The sequence below is a fragment of the Mastigoproctus giganteus genome, chromosome 2 (genome assembly GCF_048544385.1).
Source record: "Mastigoproctus giganteus isolate SK-2022 chromosome 2, ASM4854438v1, whole genome shotgun sequence".
In the NCBI taxonomy this organism is placed as follows: Eukaryota; Metazoa; Arthropoda; class Arachnida; order Uropygi; family Thelyphonidae; genus Mastigoproctus; species Mastigoproctus giganteus.
This window is the reverse complement of record NC_143576.1, coordinates 70,987,513-71,005,318: the sequence shown is the minus strand read 5'-3', so window position 1 is coordinate 71,005,318 and position 17,806 is coordinate 70,987,513. Positions and strand designations below refer to the sequence as shown.

At 35.5% G+C, this 17,806-nt stretch overlaps 1 protein-coding gene across 1 annotated transcript; it reads left to right on the top strand.

The window, feature by feature from the left end:
- The first annotated feature begins 420 nt into the window (after positions 1–420).
- Positions 421–7,499, top strand: LOC150089332 (uncharacterized). Its single transcript, XM_090368507.1, has 2 exons — positions 421–546; positions 6,797–7,499. The coding sequence occupies exons 1-2, from the start codon at positions 429–431 to the stop codon at positions 7,060–7,062; spliced, it is 384 nt and encodes a 127-aa protein (XP_090224633.1). The 5' UTR covers positions 421–428; the 3' UTR covers positions 7,063–7,499.
- The last annotated feature ends 10,307 nt before the right edge of the window (positions 7,500–17,806 follow it).

Here is a 17,806-nt window from a genome sequence, read left to right as displayed (position 1 = left end):
GAAACCATGGGACAATCCCTGAAAATCAACTTCTCAGCCGGCCCAATTGAATAAAAATTACAGCAAGTTATATCGATACATCTACATTTACAAAGCCGCTCCATAAAAAGCATGTTTACGTTTTGATTTCTTATCAAAGCCAAAATGGTACTGTAGTCTCTTTACCTGAATAAACGCGGTGTTGCTACACAAGTAGCTGTTAGCACATTTTATTCAAATATGAAGTTTAATCATGACTAAGAGAGATGGTTTTATCTTACGTATAAACAAAAGACGTTCCTCGCGTTTCAAATGTTATCGTGAAGCTGGTACCGTATTATAGCGATAATGCTGGACGTTGCTAATTTCGCACTCGCTGTACCCGAAGTAAAGTTGATCACAGCGCCCCTATCGGATTTCTCCAGCATATATAATGCAACCGCGAGCGTATGTGGCACACAGATAAATGTAGAAATTTTGTAAGAATGGCAGCGATTGTAAACAAAGTTCGTGTGAGCATGCAGGAGATGGTGGCTGTATTTGGTCGTTATTCAGCGTATCAAACTGGTAAGTTAGTTGATAATTCAAGCCGCTGCGCTTGTTTTCTCATCTTTTTTCCTAATCACCCGTTACGTAGTATCTGTATTGTTTCCTGCTGAAAATTTTCAGATTTCAAGCTTGAACTTATGTATTTCGCTTGTTTGGTTTTGAAAAAGAATTTTTCTGGGTTGTATAAATTTAACCTGAAATTGCCGAGTTTAATTAACTTATTCGATGCATGTGATATTACGCTGCTGTACAACAGTTTGTATTTTCTTGGTGCGTTACTATTTTTAATATGCCTGTGTATAATTTATTTAGGTTCCTTAACTACCATAAAACATCAACATTGGAAGCAAATTTCCAACCTGATATACTTTCAAAATTATTGTCGAATTTGGTGTTATTAGATTTGCGAAGAATGGGTTCTTCCATATCAGTAGCTCTTTGCACTTACCATCAGGAAGATCGGAAGAGCTCTTAATTAAATCGAAGATAGATACAGGATTCTTAAATAGTCGAAAATAGATGGTAGGAACTGTTGCCATCTATTAAATTTCATTGCTTTAAGTACTTAGGTTGTTTGGAACAGCTTTGTATCATTCTTTAAAAAGAAAAAAAAAAAAACATCCTCTTATTCATATGGCGTGGTATCTGTGAAGTCCTTATTCTGTCAAATCAAGTACTGTATAGTTTGCTGGTGCACCTCTGGAATATACATGCAATGTTATGATCAGTTAGTTGTCATTATATTTTTACCTGTCTGCTCTAGTTTTGTATACATATACAGTATATGATTACTGAATTGCCTCCGTAGCCGAGTGGGCAGGAGCGGGAGTGCAGTAGCACACGCTCTTTGAGTAGACCGTGGTTCAAGCCCATGACTGCTGAATAAGGTCGATCTACCAACCCGCACTGGACCAGCGTGGCAGATTATGGTCCATTTCCCTCAGCATGAATTGTTGAGGAGGCTTCCACCCTGCAGTGGGTTGATAATGGCTGCACTTTACTTTTTATATGATTACTGTAGTAAAACTTAGAAATGTGACTGTTTATAAATGTGTTTAACTCGATATTATTTTTTATTCGGTATGATTGCTTTTGAGCGCATTCCGTCTGATACTTATACTATACAACTGTTTGTCATTCTGGCATAGAAGTTTGTTTACCTTCACGGCAATCCTGCACTTTAGTGTCGTGAGTCACGGTCAGTCCTCAAGTCACCGCCAGCTCCAACTTAGCGTGAATCGTATTCTGACTGGATTGAGCATGCGCGACACTACCTGCAGTAATTTTTTTTTCTGAAATAATAAAAAACAATTTCCTCATACATAAGAATTTGATTATAAAAATAAAAGTAGATAGTTATAAAAACAATAATGGACAAACCTATATACTTTTTTTTATTCGTTTTCAGAAAGAATAAAACACAATTTCCTCACTACATAAGAATTTGATTATATAAATAGATAGTTATAAAAACGATAATGATGGGAATAGATAATTATTAATTTTTTATTATTATTTTCACGTAATATTTTGTATTGCCTGAAAAGAATAAGATGAGTATATTTTGTGATTATTTGTATATATTTGTGAATTTTTACATTTCTGGGAAAGTTATACATATAGTACTTAGTTAATTATATAGATCCAATGATTTTAACTTTATATCTATTTATATTAGTAATAAAAAAGCAGGTTAATAATTATAACGACTGTAACTAATACATGTGTATATATTTATATACACATGTATCTTCGCCAATTGATTCAGGAGAATTGTATTATCGAAACTTATTCAAACACAGAAATAGCGTTGTAAATTTTTCTTACCCTTCCTGTAATAGTAGAATGAAAGGCCCTCGAGTAAACTCAGATTGATTAAAAATCACCTTAGACTATGTATAAGTAAAGTATAGTGCGAAAGCATCAATAATACATAGCCAAATCTGAATGAACAGAATATTTGCTAATATTCTGTTCATTCAGATTTGGCTATGATGCTTTCGCACTATACTTAGACATAGTCTAGACTTTTCCATAGCTTGAGGCTTAAGCCCTAAAAGCTTTATAGTCTAAATCACCTTAGATTAACAACTGGATAAGAATGACTAACCAATATATGAATTGTATCCATTGAAACTCGCGTTGCACGAAACATAAATTAGGATAAAATTATTTATTTCGCGTCGGCAAAAGGGAGAAAAATTAAATTAAAATAATGCATCTTCATTGCACATGTTCAGTTTATTGTCACTTGAAATGGTTTTTAACAAATGTACTACCATACTTTTTGGAAAAGTTTAATATATATGTGTGTGTATATATGTTTATATATAGATAGAAATTTAAAATAATTGTATCTACATTAAGTATTACAATATGTATTTTTATTTAATTCACCTTTTCATTTGTAATATTACAATTTGTAACATTTACAAATACCTATTTCCATTATAGTTTTTATAACTATATATTTTTATAATCAAATTTTTATGTAGTCAGGAAATTGTTTTTTATATTTTGTGAAAATGAAAAAAAAATATAGGTTTGTCCATTATTGTTTTTATTCTTTCTGAACACAGAAATAATTACTGCGAGTACGTAGTACATTGCTAGTATACAAACCGGCAGATATAGTGAGTGTCGCGCATGCTCAGCAAGTCGGAACTGCCCGTCAGAATAGCGGTGACTTGTGGGCTGTAACAGTGACTCACGACACTAAAGTGCAGGATTACCCGTTTTCTCTTGCAGTGAATTTACTCCTGCTGTACACATAAAATGAACGAACCAGAGTGCAAGTGATGCAGATGCCTGCTGGCTGCATTCTTGATATTCTGCAAACATTTGTGGTTTCACTTTTCGAACTGCAGGTTAAAAAATTAATTTTTTTTTTCATTAGTGACAGCATGTTTGTAGATGCCTTTATACCAGGGGTGGGCCAATTCCGGCTCGCGAACGTGCGTAATCCGAACCGCGGTCGTTTTCAAAAAAAAAAAATATATATATATATAATAAATAAGAGTATTATCGGAAAGAAAATAGCTATTCCAGATTTTCTTTACAGAAGGTAAAAATTCATGAAAAAACTATTCTTTGTATAATGCAGAGTTGATCATTGCTGACTTTTTGTGAATGGTAATAAACATTTACATTGTGAATAGCTTTAGGATTATTGATTCACCAACAGCAAAATGCAGCGATTTGTAAGTTTCAGTTACATTGCTGTAGGTGATTGCCATGGTTCTCTCTTAGGATTTTTTTTTATCCTAATGCTGCAGGCTCCGATTTTTTTTTTTTTTTTTTTCAAACTTTTTGTCGGTAATGTCTTATTTATCTGTTTTCGTTCATACTGAACATTTTTTTTCAATCACTTTCTTTGTTGATATCTTCTGTAAATTTTTTAGCCATTTTTGAAAAAATGGCTTTATCTTCTGTAAATTTTTGAGTAGCAGGCTGATTAGTAGATAATCTCTCCCTTCTAATACTCAAACATGAATACCATAAAGTCCAAGCAATCCATAATTACTATAAAACATTCTGCACCATCCTATTTTGACACAAGACCACAGTTTTTTTGTTTCTTTGATGCTGCTTTTTGAGTCTGCAGATTTCTGTGATGTCTTTCTTGCATGAACCACAGCCATAAGTTCATTGTTACTGTTTCTAATTTTGGTTTCTTTAAAAGTGGTACAAGAACTTAATGAAACAAATGAAGTGCAAAATCTTTCTAGTGGATTTTTTTTTTACTACTCTAATATAGCAGAAAAAGATAGCATGGGTAAGTTACAGAGCGATGAAAAGTACTGAAGCAAGTTTGTCTGTAATAGTAGGAGAGAACATTAGGAAGCCCAAGGCTGAGTATTCTCATATTTGGCCTAAGAGAGCAGAGAATGGGATAAGGAGTTTTTTATTTACGTGAATGCCAAGAAGAAAATGAATTGGATCAGGCTATACTGTATGTGAAAATCTTAGATAACCCAGCTGATGAAACAAATGAATTGAATAGGTACTTTGCATCGGTCTTTACTGACAAAAGACCCTGCTGAGGAGAGGCGGTGCAAGTGAGGCTGAGACATATGAAATTAGTGACTTTTAAATTGCAGATGACTATTTATTAAAGAAAACTTTGATAGTTGATTTGGATTTTAGCAAGGCATTTGACTCAGTCCCACATGAGAGGTTACTGTATAAGCTGGAACATGGGAAGATTCTAAAATGGTTTATAGTGTGGCTGCAGGGCAGAAGGCAGCAGGTTGTGATTCATGAATATTTGTTACATCAGTGTAACATCAGAAGTGGGGTTCCCCAACAATCTATACTTGAACCATTGTTGTTTCTGAATTACATAAAGGGATATAGGACATGATGTCAAAAGATTGGGGGAGTCATTAATGATCAGTTCCAAGCAGTGCATCCTTAAGATGATGTAAACAAGCTTCAAGAATGCCAAAAAAGTGATGGCTATGTTTTAATGCAGCAAAAAAATGAGGTAAAAGATGAGGTACACAGACTGGACCTTGCAAAGTGTAATATGTAGAGAGCATTATCCCTTTTATGGATATATAGTGTATGTGTGTAGTGTGCAAAAGAAATGTTCAACATTTCTGGGAGTTGTTTGCAGAATAATTTTTAAAAAAACCTGGAAATCTGTGTGCACATTTTATTTGGAATAATATATATACCATATTAAAATTGCAAAACTTTATAAAGTTGTCCCTATCATTGCATTTACTTCTGCACTGGTGGGGACTACCATAGACTGAAAGAATCAAGTGAATAAGGTTTAAAGGGAAAACAATACTCTAAAATATTGTTTAAGAAAAAATCTGTTTTTTGCAGTGCCTACTCCTACTGCTCATTGTGTGTGACTTTTGTAGTCACACCACTGATTGTACATTAGTTAATGCAGTGTAGTACTGTACTTGCTATATGAAAAACAAAATAAATAGATTACAGTTTGGATAGGTACTATATTTGCATAGTAATTTTAGAATACATTCAGTGTTATATGGAGTTCTGTGCTATTGGTTATTATTGCACATTGGAACAGGTTAAAAAGGTATAGCTCCCTAATAGGTTGGTATACCTAATAAACTGTATGCTACAATGTTATCAAAGGTATTGGAACATCAAGAGACTTTCATATGAATTATTGAAAAACAATTTTAATAACCTGTATTGAAGGCCAAACATGTGCTTTGAATATAGCAGATGCCTACACAATAAACTTTCCACTAGTTTTTGACAAATTTAAATATAAATGCTTCATGATTTGTTATCTGGAGAAATCTTTTAACACAGCTTGTAAAGTCCACCCTGTGATTTCGTACACATCTCCATTTCATTCCACAGATGCTGAATAGGATGGAGATTGGGGCTCTGAATCAGCCATTCCAGTAGAAGCATATTATTTTTAAACAATGTCATTGTGCATTATAGCAGGGAGCATTTTTACATCTATGATATTTCCATAAAATTTTATCAATGCAGTAAATGTAGAATTGGCTAGACCAAGGCTGTCCCACTTTTGAACATAAAGGGACCACCAGTTTTTAGCTTTAATTTTATTGCATTCACATGCAATAAAACTAAAGTCCTACACACTTGTCTACTTGTCTTATGTATTTTTTTTATTGCAATATAAAAAAAATATTTTTATTGCATATATGTGAAGTACACATTCACAAATTACTAACTACCTAACTAAACAATGTCAGTGTAGAATGAAGTGTCCAAGAAATAGTACCTAATTACTTTCAAGCATTGAAACATGCTGAGCTCCACTCCAGTGCCTTTTTTCTTGAAACTGAAAATTGATACATTGTTATAGTTTTGCATCATTAGTGTAGTTGATATTTTATATATCATGATTATACCATGGTTTCCCGACATCTTATAGCACAGCGTATGGGATACTGTAATTGGTATTCAGCCTTCCAATCAAATGCTTTGTGAGGATACCAGTGGAACGTTTTTGTGTAGATTGCATGTATTTCCCTTTCTCAGATTGCCTAATTATGTGAGGCCATATCAGTGACAAGTAGTGAACTTACTACACAGATTTCAGCTGTGCATTAAATCATGCAGTTCATTTGTGATTTAATTTTGATTTTTTTATTGCTTTGTGACATTAAGCATTTTCAGTATAGCCATTATTAGGAAACCTGTTGTGTTGATTACAGAACTAATTTTTCTAATATGATGATTTGTATTTCCACTTAAATATGCATTTTTTTTAAAGATTTCTAATTGTAACTTTTTTTTTTAATAGAACAGCAATCATCAGCTACTGTTAGAAAGGTCAGTGATAAATCAGCACCATCAAATGTGCATGGAAAAGTATTTCGTTCTGCTAAAATAGCAAATGGAAAGTCTGTACAAGATCCTCTTTCTGCCTCTACTTCTGGAAAACTAGATCCATTTGCACCATTTCCAAACAACATTAATCCTGTTACTGGGGAAATAGGAGGACCTACTGGACCTGAACCAACAAGATATGGAGACTGGGAAAGGAAGGGTAGAGTGTCTGACTTCTGAAATAGAAAGAGGGAAATTAAGTGAACTTTTCTTCCTGCAGTCTGATGGCTGGCTGTCAGTAATGATGGGATGTCATAAGACAGAAAATGTTTCCTGGTGAATCTTTTGGCATGATCACCATATGCTGTGAACTGATTCGAGAACTATAAATTGTGTCTCACGTTTTCTGCTTTGCAAAAATCTGACACTTTTATTGATTTTGTAGTATAGTTACACAGTGAAATCTTGTATATATAGTAGTGTAAGTTGTTGATAGGCTGTGGGAGAAAATGCAGCATCTAGAACTCTTTGAATGACTATATGCTGAAGACTTGCTAAATAATTGCACTCCAGACATGTTTGTGAGAAATATTTATGGTATTTGCTGTATGTATAAATGAAATTCTGTACATATATTGTATTTTCAAGCAGTTTTTAATAAAACCATTTATTTTAAATATTGTTTTTTTTTTTTATTCTGATAATAACAAACAAAACAATTATTTCAGTTTTTTAATATAGATATTTCAGTTATCATAGCTGGCCAGTTTGATTTGACATTAGTTTTTCTCAGAACAAAAATATAATACTTTATACCGGACTTGTAATCATTTAATGTGACAGCTGTTAAAACAAAAAGGATAAACTGAAAGAATAAGCACGATAAGAAATATATCATCTTTTAATGTTATTCAGTTCGAAACTGCCTTTATTATAAAGGTTCATTGTGTAGTAAGAAATAAATTGACATGAGAAGAAAGTGAAATATCACCTTTTCCTTCCATTTTATACCATCCAAAATAATTTTACACAATCCAAAATAATAGAACACTTATATTTATTTCTATTAGCACTTGCATTAAATATACTGCCTCTTTGGGCAGGGTTTAGAATGTTGTTACAGTTTATAAGTACAAATTATACACCAATAATGTCATGTATTGTGATAAGCATTTTATTTTGTAAAATTTTCTACTTTTGAGTCCTAAACTTAGAGAAAAATGTAAAAGTATATCTCTCTTGGTTTGCTATATCCAGGTTGGAACACTATGCTGCAGACAACTCAGTATAGGTAGGAGAAAAGGCAAAATGTAAGGAGTTTTGCAGAAAGACAGATTTAGTAAACATTTACAATGAGTTAACCTCTTATTAGTATGACAATTTGCCATACTTGTTTGGCTCACCAAACATTTGTCAGTTTTTTTTTTTGAAAATGAAAATTATACTGTGATTGATAGCCAAAAACTAACTCTTGACTTTCAGTCAGCCTTTCATCCTTGTGTGCAGTCAGTTAATCCTTAAATGGGCATAATGTATAATGTTTGGTCAGTTTTAGCCTCTTTAATACAGGATAATAGAAAAACTTTCTTTGAAGGTACTAAGTTATTCTACGCAAACAGTAGTTTTAGAATGCATAAGTGGATCCAAATTGTTTTTCTGTGGGGAAGAGTGATGTGACAATAGTGATATTTTTGAGGGGGAGAAATGAAGTTATGTTATGTGATTTAAAATGTCTAATTTCCAATTAGCCATTAGCATTTCTGTACAATCGTATATATAGCAACATAGTTATACTTTATTTGCTCTAATTTAGTCAGGATCTTGACCCTTTGCTCGATGCACCACTGCCAGAATAATAGTTAATTCAAGAGAAGGTTAATTGTGCATAGCATGTGTTTTTCTCGCCAACTAAAGTTGCAATTAACTAACATCATTGGAGCTCATAAACAAAGTTCACTGAATAAAATGGTAGGGTTTTAGGGGGCATGAGCAACTAAAGCCATATTGCTCTGTACATAATATCTGTAAATTGCATGTGCTCTGTAGTCAATTTTCTGTTTGCTAGATGAAAAACCCAGCTTCAGAAAAAGAAAAACCATGCTGCGAGACCAACTAACTCAGCCACTTTGTGTAAAAGACCCACAAAAATGCCTCTTTCCATTAAAGGGATTCAAACTTGGGTCTTTTCTGCCCTGTGTGGGAAGGATGGTGATTATATCAACTGTGCTACCCATAAGGGCAAATGGGTCACTCTATACAGGGTGTCTCAAAAATATTGGTATTGGTACAAATGTTTAGGGGAGGTAGGTAATATCTAAAGGAATGTGAATTCCATAGGAACCCATAACCAGAAACGTCACAGGAAAGTAGTAGTAGAGGCACAAGAAACAGAAATGACACAAAACAGTAATTAGTGGCAAACATTTATTTGACATAATATTAACAATGGAGTATGAGATGGATGCATTTCACGATGTTACAACAGATGCTCGAAGGTTCCACCATGAGACGCGATGCATGCGTGACACCGACGCAGCATGGATTGGCGGACACGGTCGAACACAGTTTCTTTGACAGCACTGCAGACGAGTCTTGCCACAAGATCCATTTCTGTCTCCACAGGCGATTCATACACGATAGATTTGAGGGCCCCACAGAAATAAATCAGGTGAGCGTGGGGGGCAGGTAACGGGTCCACCACGGCCAATCCATCGATGCCCAAAACGCCTGTTCAAATGGTCATGAACACACCTTCCATGATGGGCAGGGGCCCCGTCATGTGAAACCAAATGTTGTGTCTCACATTTACTGGAACATCGTCAAGTAGCCTTGGTAGAACTTGTTCAAGAAAGATCTGATATTTAGCGGAGTTCATGTGGGATGGTAACAGGTATGGGCCGACTGACCCATACCTGTCACTGACCATACCTGCCCACACATTTATTGCGAAGTGATGTTGTGCCGCATGGGGGCACACACCGTGTGGGCCCCTCTGCTAATCCATACACTAGGTGCATGTCTGCCAGCTCACAGTTCGTATATCGATTCAAGCAGTAGTCACCGCACCTTCGTGCGGTGACTACTGCTTGAATGAGTAAACCAGAAATGTTTGTACCAATATTTTTGAGACACCTTGTATATTCCCAGATTAGAAATGTTTGGTTAAGATATTAAAGAAATACATATTTCTTGTTAACCCTTTGAGTTAGGTAGCATCTGACAGCTGCTTCTAACAATGATGCAGTATTTTCTGTTTTTGTATCAATTTCCTAAAAATTCCAACATATTAAGGTTTATTTGGTTTCAAGTAGAACCTATGAGTTCTACTATCTCATTTGTTGGATTAGTGCACAGACACTAAAGAGAGGTGGGTAATTCATCCCACCTCTCTTTCGGAAAAGTGTAGGTATCAACAAAGCCAGTAGCCAGTATCTTTACTCTACTTTAATTTGGCTCATTGTACCTGTTGTGTATATTTTTCTGAAAAATTGCTTTTAGCCACGTGTGGTTGCTAAATGAAAAATCATAACATCGAAGTAAGTGAAGAATAACAGTTCAGTGAAAAAATGCATACAGCAAAGGAAATTTTCGTGAGAAGAAATGGATAAATTATGCAAATCATGAATATGAGTGATCTGGGGTTATGTATATGTACATAGAGCAAACAATGAGTGATCGCTTCAGGTACCCATACTTAATAGTGAATATCTCACCTTTAACACTGGATTTGTAATGGCATGGACTGAATGGGGCATTTAAAGCACACCACAGGGATGCTAGTTCACATTACTTCTCACAGTTTTTGCAAACTGGATGGTTGCAGCTCTCTACTCCAAAGAGCACGCTTGCAGGTGCTCAGATTGAGACCTCGTGGTTGGAGTGACCATCAGTGCGCAGAATTCACGGCCTTGTGGCATGGCCGTTTTCAAACCTCTTTAAGAATCTCTCTCAGGCTTCTTGATTCCATTCAGAAGAGGGCAGTTAGGTTAATTAATGATTCATCTCTAACAGAGTCTCTCCACTCACTGTCTAATAGACGTACTGTTTCTGCTGCATGCCTCTTCTACAGATACTTCCATGGGCACTGTTCTTCTGAATTGGCTTCTATTATTCCCGTTCTCTCTTTCAAAACACGTGCCGCCAACACCCATTTACTGTGCAACGTCAAACTCACAAAACGAACTTTTCATCTTCCTCGTTTATTCATTCAACTGCCGTTTTCTGGAACAACCTTCATACATATTTCCCGAAAATTAGTCTACAGAAGTTCATGTCCAATGTCAACAAATATAGTCTTTCATCTTCTCAATCTCCAACCCAAGCACGATACTAAGTACTATAGGTTCTAATACCTCTCGTGTTTGGGATTTACATAAAAATTCACAGATGGATACACTTCAAGGATGTGCCTGATCACAAACAATTTCCAGATTAAATGTGCCATTTAAATATTTCTCCACTGCTGTCTGGAGTCCAATGTACAAATAAAGTCCCCACAAGGTTATACTCCACCACCATCACCAGTCCATTGTTAACACTGGAAGGATAGATCCATCAACTCATTTCATTTTTACCATATTCTGGGCCTCCCATCAGCAGGAAACTTCAGGAATAAGAATCATCAAATCAGGCAATTTTTTTCCACTCCTCCACTGATGGAGTTCCTGACCCACTACCTATACCTTCTTGTTTTTGCTGGCATGAATGAAACCCAATTTGGTCACCTATAGTGATCCCTTGTCCCCCATATGCTGATAGCATTAACATTAGCATATGATGCAAGAAAACAAGCTTATTTAGTATCAGCCAAAAAAAAAAAAAAAAAAAACTCAGTCCCATTTCATCCCTCCGTTCGTTCGAGATACCTGTCCAGCTGAGCCTTAAATTTATTTAGGCTATCAACTTCCACAACAAGGGATGGACGTCTGTTCCGCCAACCAACTACCCGCTGGCTAAAGGCAAATTTCCGCAAATCTATCATACATCTGTCTTTCCTCAATTAGAATTTATGCCCTCTCAGGTGATTATTCTGAGCAAGAGGAAGAATCCCGTCGGCATTGAGCATGCTCAAACCATTCAAGGGTTTATACACCTCAATCAAATCACCTCGCAGGTGCCTAGTCTCCAGACACTGTAATTTGCAAAACTTAAGCCTTTCTTCGTAATAGCAACCCTTTACTAATCTTGTTGCATTCCATTCACTAATCTTGTTGCTCTTCTCTGTACTCGTTCCAGCAGCTCTACATCCTTCTTGAAATGAGGCCTCCAGACCTGTATAGAATACTCAAGGTGCGGCCTGACCATTGCCTTATACAAGTGAATCACCTCCTTATCCCTGCTAGAAAAATTCCTGTATATCATTGAGTATATCATTGACAAGAAACCATGAGCTACTCTTGCAGCCCGTCTGCACTGCTCAGAAAACTTCATATCTGCCTGCACAATTACGCCCAGGTCCCTTTCATTCTCTACCACTGTTAGTGATAAGATGAGTTCTCTTCCAAAATGTCTCTTTGGTTCCATGTACTGAGTTGTTGACTAAATATAACCTTTCTGCTACCCTTCAGCAGGAATGTGTTATCAGCCTCAGTTGACTTCAATCATCAACAAGCTGTTTCTGATCACAGGATTGCTGTTAGCTGGATGTTCGGTTATTGGGCCAATCTCATGACATGAGACAGTTATTAGAAAACACCAGCAGTGTTGCAGTTTCTGAGACTACTGTTTCTGCTGACTACTGTGCCAAGTTCAAAGTCGCAAATCTTTCACCTTGTCCGTTCTCGGATCCAGTTAAACACGTACAGCCTTACTACATATCTGTCCGCTTGTTTTGTATTGCACAGTATGAAAAGTGTGTTACTCCTTCCGCAGAGGCGGACTGGCCATAAGACTTACTGGGGAAACCCCCGGAGGCCGGTGTGATTTTGGCCATAAACACTAGTATGAGGCCACTACATACTTTCCCCTGTAAGAATTTTCGATCCAGTTCGCCTCTGGTAAAAGGTCACGTTTTCATTTCATGAAAAGGGCAGTATGCCTAATAAAGTGGTCACTCAGTGTACTTGTCATGGATGGTTGATCAAAAGACTGAAAATTTGTTTTGACAAGTAAGCCACATTTCCATATTCAATATACATTTTATTAGCAATCTTTAGGGACATCCCTCCATTGATGGTCACACCATAATCAAGCACCGCATGTCAGATGACTATAAATATGCTCCTAGGCTTTCCATGATCTTTGGAGTTAATACACTTCCAGCATAGGATAGACAATAGAGTGCCACAGAAGCAATAGGTCATGACATTTCAATGGCACTGAAGATTCCTAGGTTGACGATTGGTGATGTGATCTGCAAATGGACTTGTGCTGAAACCGTCATGAAATGACCTGGAAACCTCCGAAGCTGACATAACAGCACAGGAAAGCCCTAGAAAGAATCGTCTGCGTGGAACTCAGGTCTACGTTATCACAGCATACACAAGTTGTCAGTGAGATGATTGAGGCACGTGTCGGTATCAGTACAGTGTCCAGGATGTTGCATGATATGGATGACCACAGTCATGTAGTCATCCACAAACCACTAATCAACCACCCGCTGGCTGAAGGAAAACATCTGCACATCTATCCTGAAACTATCATCTTCCTCAGCTTGAATTTATACCCTTTCAGGTGTATTAGTTTAGCAAGAGGAACAATGCCATTAACATTTACATGTAGCTTACTCAATGCGTACAGGGCCTTAAACATCTCAATCAAATTTCCCCGCAAGTGCCTAGTCTCCAGACGCTGCTATTTGCTCACCAATTTTTTGGCTCGATGTGTCATGTCCATCATGTTAACGCAGTGATTCATCAATCAATGGTGGTCGAACACACTATTAACTCACGGTCCTAATATAATGGTAAAGTAATGTATAGTTATAGCACAATAAGTAAGCGTTCTGCGCTTTTGCTAATTTAAATTAAATCTTATTACAATATTTACATAGAGACCTTTTTGTTTCAAAGTTCTTCATTTTTGAAAACAAACTATGCAAATTTGAATTATATATATATATATATATATATATATATATATATATATATATATATATATATATATATATATATATATAATTTTTTTTTTTTTTTTGAAAATTTAGATATTCCTTCCTAATATAAGATAAGAGAACTATATATATTGAGATATCATTTGGTTTCCGCTGAAAAGACTTTCGCTATATATTCAATATGAAATCTCTCTACTCGACTAGACCCATTTTTAGTTTTTCAACCAACCGCCCATTACAAATTAATGTACATGCATTTAACCCCAAGTCATTCACTCAACTATAAGAAGAGCACAATCATCATCATTGTACTCTTCCGTTGGTCACGGGTTGAGTCCCTATTTAGATATCGTCCTCCACTGTTGTCGATCTCTTGAATCTTGCATCATTTGTTAATAACTCTGAAAGCCTGTGTTTTCCTTTATGCATTGGAGACATTCTCTTTTGGGTCTTCCTGGTGGTCTTTTATCTCCAATTCTTCCTGTCAGTACTACATTAGGCACCCTGTGTTGTTTCATCCGGTTCACATGTCCAAACCACTGAAATTGTTTTTTGTAGATCTGCTCTATTATTCTGCATTAAAAATTTAGATCTCTCCTTACTTGTTCATTAGTTTTATGTTCTCTCCAATTTGTTTTATTGATTATCCTTAGACATCTCATTTCAAATGACATTATTTTTCGCCTTTCTTTCTTATTTATTCTCCAATTCTGTGATCCATAAGTTGCTGTGGGTATGATGACAGTTTCATATAGTTTCATTTTAGACTATTTGAGATTTTATTGCTCTTCCATATGTTTTTGAGTTTGTTCATCTTTGTCCATCCGATGTTCAGTCTGTGAGTAATCTGGTCAATATTACTTAGGTTTCCAGTTATTAGAGAGCCCAGGTATACAAATTTTTGTGCTTGTTTTATTTGTTGATTTTGGATGTTTATGTTTTCGTCTTCTATGTTTTTTTTCCGATTTATATTACTTTGGTTTTATTTATATTAATATTAATTCCATAATTGTTGCTTGCTTTATCGATGTATGTTAATATTTCTTTTAGTTGTTCTTTGATTTCTGTTAAAATCACAATATAATCTGCATATTTTATGTGATTTATATTTTTTCCATTTATTACTGTGCCTCTTTTTTCTTCAATTGATTTCATTCGTTCTTCTAGGTAGATATTAAATAGATATGGAGATAAAGAGCATCCCTGCACGACTCCTTTCTCTATTTCAAATTTCTCTGTTTTAAGGTTGTTGAATTTTACTATTGCTCTTGTATTTTTGTAGAAATTGTTTACAAACATGATTATTTCATGATCAAGTGGGATATTTTGTAGTTGCTTCATTAAATTTTCCCTGTTTACAGAGTCAAATGCCTGCTTGAAATCGATGAAGTACAGATAAAGAGATTTCTTCTTATTCCAATATTTTTCTGCAGTGATGTTTAGTGTGAATATTTGGTCTATTGTTGTTCTGTCTTTGCTAAATCTTGCTTGTTCTTCCCCTATTGTTTCTTCGTATGTTTTAAGTATCCTATTTTGTAATATCCTTATAAATATTTTATATATATGGTTTAAAAGGGTAATGGGTCTATAATTTTGACAATTTTTCTTTATCTCATTTTTTGTGTATATGTACTATTATTCCACTTTTCCAGTCTTCTGGTATATCATCTGTAAATAAAATTAAATTAAACAATTGTGCAAGGCGTTTTAACATTGCATCGCCTCAAAATTTCCATAGTTCTGCTTGGATACCATCATTTCCAGGTGCCTTGTCATTCTTCATTTAGCTAATTGCTTTCTGAACTTCTTTTGTTATCGAGGGTGCTTATCTCTTATATTATCTAAGGTACGAGCGTTTTTTCCTTCCCATTTGAACAGGGTTTGGTAATATTCTTTCCATATTTTTTAATTTCTTGCGTGTTTCCTGTTTTTATTTTTCATCGTCAGTGTTTTCGGGATGCATTTTTAACATGTTTTAGAGAGTTCCTTTATAACCAGGTAAGTTGTTTTAGAGTCGTGACGTTTATTTGCTTCTTCGCACTACTTTGCTTTGTCTTCCAACCATTTCATTTTAGCAGCTTTACATAGGTTGTCTATTTTGTCTTTTTTCCGTCCATACATCTAAAATTTCTGCTGTAATCCAAGGATTTTTTGGTTTTGGTTTTGTTCCCAAGGTTTCTAAGGCTGCATCTTTAGTCATTTGTTTAGTTTTCTCCCATATATTTTCCACAGATGATGAATAGTTTATATCTTTTAATTTTCTTGTAGTGTTTCCCCATAAATTTTCTTTATTTTAACTTCTTCAAATCGTGATATATTTAATGTTGCTCTATTGTTCTTTGGCTTCGTATTTTTAAATTTTCATTTAATTGTTTCTGCTTGCAGTTCATGGTCTGTGTCAAAATCTGTACTTCTAAGAAATTTAACATTTTAAATGGATAATTTCCAGTTGTTATTTATTAAAATGTAGTCGATACAGTTTTTGTATTTCCATCTGGTGATGTCCATATATACTTATGTTGAAATCTGTGGTAGAACAGTGCGTTTGTGATGAATAGTTTATTTTATTTGCAGAAGTTCAAAAGTTCTTCTCCTCGCTCATTTCTATTTCCTATTTCGAAAATTCCTAATATGTTGCTGAAGTCTGTCGAAAAGCCTCCAACTTTTGCGTTAAAGTCTCCCATTATTATTAAAATATATTTTTTGTTTGTGTTATTTATGGTTTCTTGTAGGTCTGATTAGAAGGCAGCCAGTCTCTGTATCATCATGTGAGGAGTCTGAGGCGTATACCTGGATTATTTTTATGAAGATTCATTTTTCTTTACCTTTTATTCTTAAACTTATCATTCTTGAGCAGTGTGGGTCAATTTCTATTATTGAATTTAATAGATATTTCTTTACTATGAAAGCGACTCCTTCTCTAAGTATGTTGTCTTTTCTCCCTGAGTAAAATATTCTTCCTTCTGTCATATCCAGTGTTACTTCTTCTGTCCGATGCGTCTCTGACACATCGGACTGAAGAGCACAATAAGTAACAATATTTTGTATTTTTGTTAATTAAAAAAAGAAGGATTTTTCTTCCCCCTAAGAAAGCAAAAATGACATTTTATGTATAAACTGCCCTACCATTAATTACCGGACACCTGCATTTCTACGGATAACCATTATTTACAGGAAAACTGCTAACGAGTGCTGAAACCTTAATGACAGCCTCTAGACTGTGGAACAACCACTTTTTATAAATATCTTTCGATATTTTCCGCGATTCAAAGTGGCGATCAGTCTAGCTCTGTTTTTGGAGCTTCCTCTCCTTACATGCAGCCAATGAACCTCTTCATAACCGAAGTTTTCTACGGGATTGAAGTCAGTGGTCTGGGCTAGTCAGTCCATTTTCTAGGCGCTCACGTCCTCAGAAAAGCTCATCACAATGCAATCAGTATGACATGGAGTGTTGCCCACGTATGGGCCTTATCCAGCATGCTGCCACAATATAGGTAACGCATTTTCGTCCAAGACGTCTAGATAGACCTCAGCGTTCACGGTTTTGTCCAAACAACCAATGGTTCTAGGCCAAACTATGAGAAACGGCCACTGATCATCATGTTCCCTCCGCCAAGCTTCCTTGTTCAGTATAGTCTAACAGGTATCTTTCCCCATGCATCTGCCACACCCAGGCATGACCTTCAAACTGGTGGAGCATTTAGACTTGTTACTCCAAAGCAAAGCTTTCCCTTGGTCTACTGTCCAAGAACGGTGTCTAACACTAAGCTTGATGGTGTGTGGCTTCAGTTATTGTTGTTATGTTTTAGGAGCATCAGCGACTAAGGCCATTGCTCCGTATATACTCTCTGTAAATTACGTGTTTCTGTGGTCGATTTTCTGTTTGTTTGACGAAAAACCCGAGTTCCAGGAGGAAAAACCATGGTACCTTCG

Coding starts and splice junctions, on each gene's coding strand:
- LOC150089332 (XM_090368507.1), top strand. CDS start 429: ATGTGGCACACAGATAAATGTAGAAATTTTGTAAGAATGGCAGCGATT. Junction 547..6,796: donor TTATTCAGCGTATCAAACTG/GTAAGTTAGTTG, acceptor TTTTTTTAATAG/AACAGCAATCATCAGCTACT.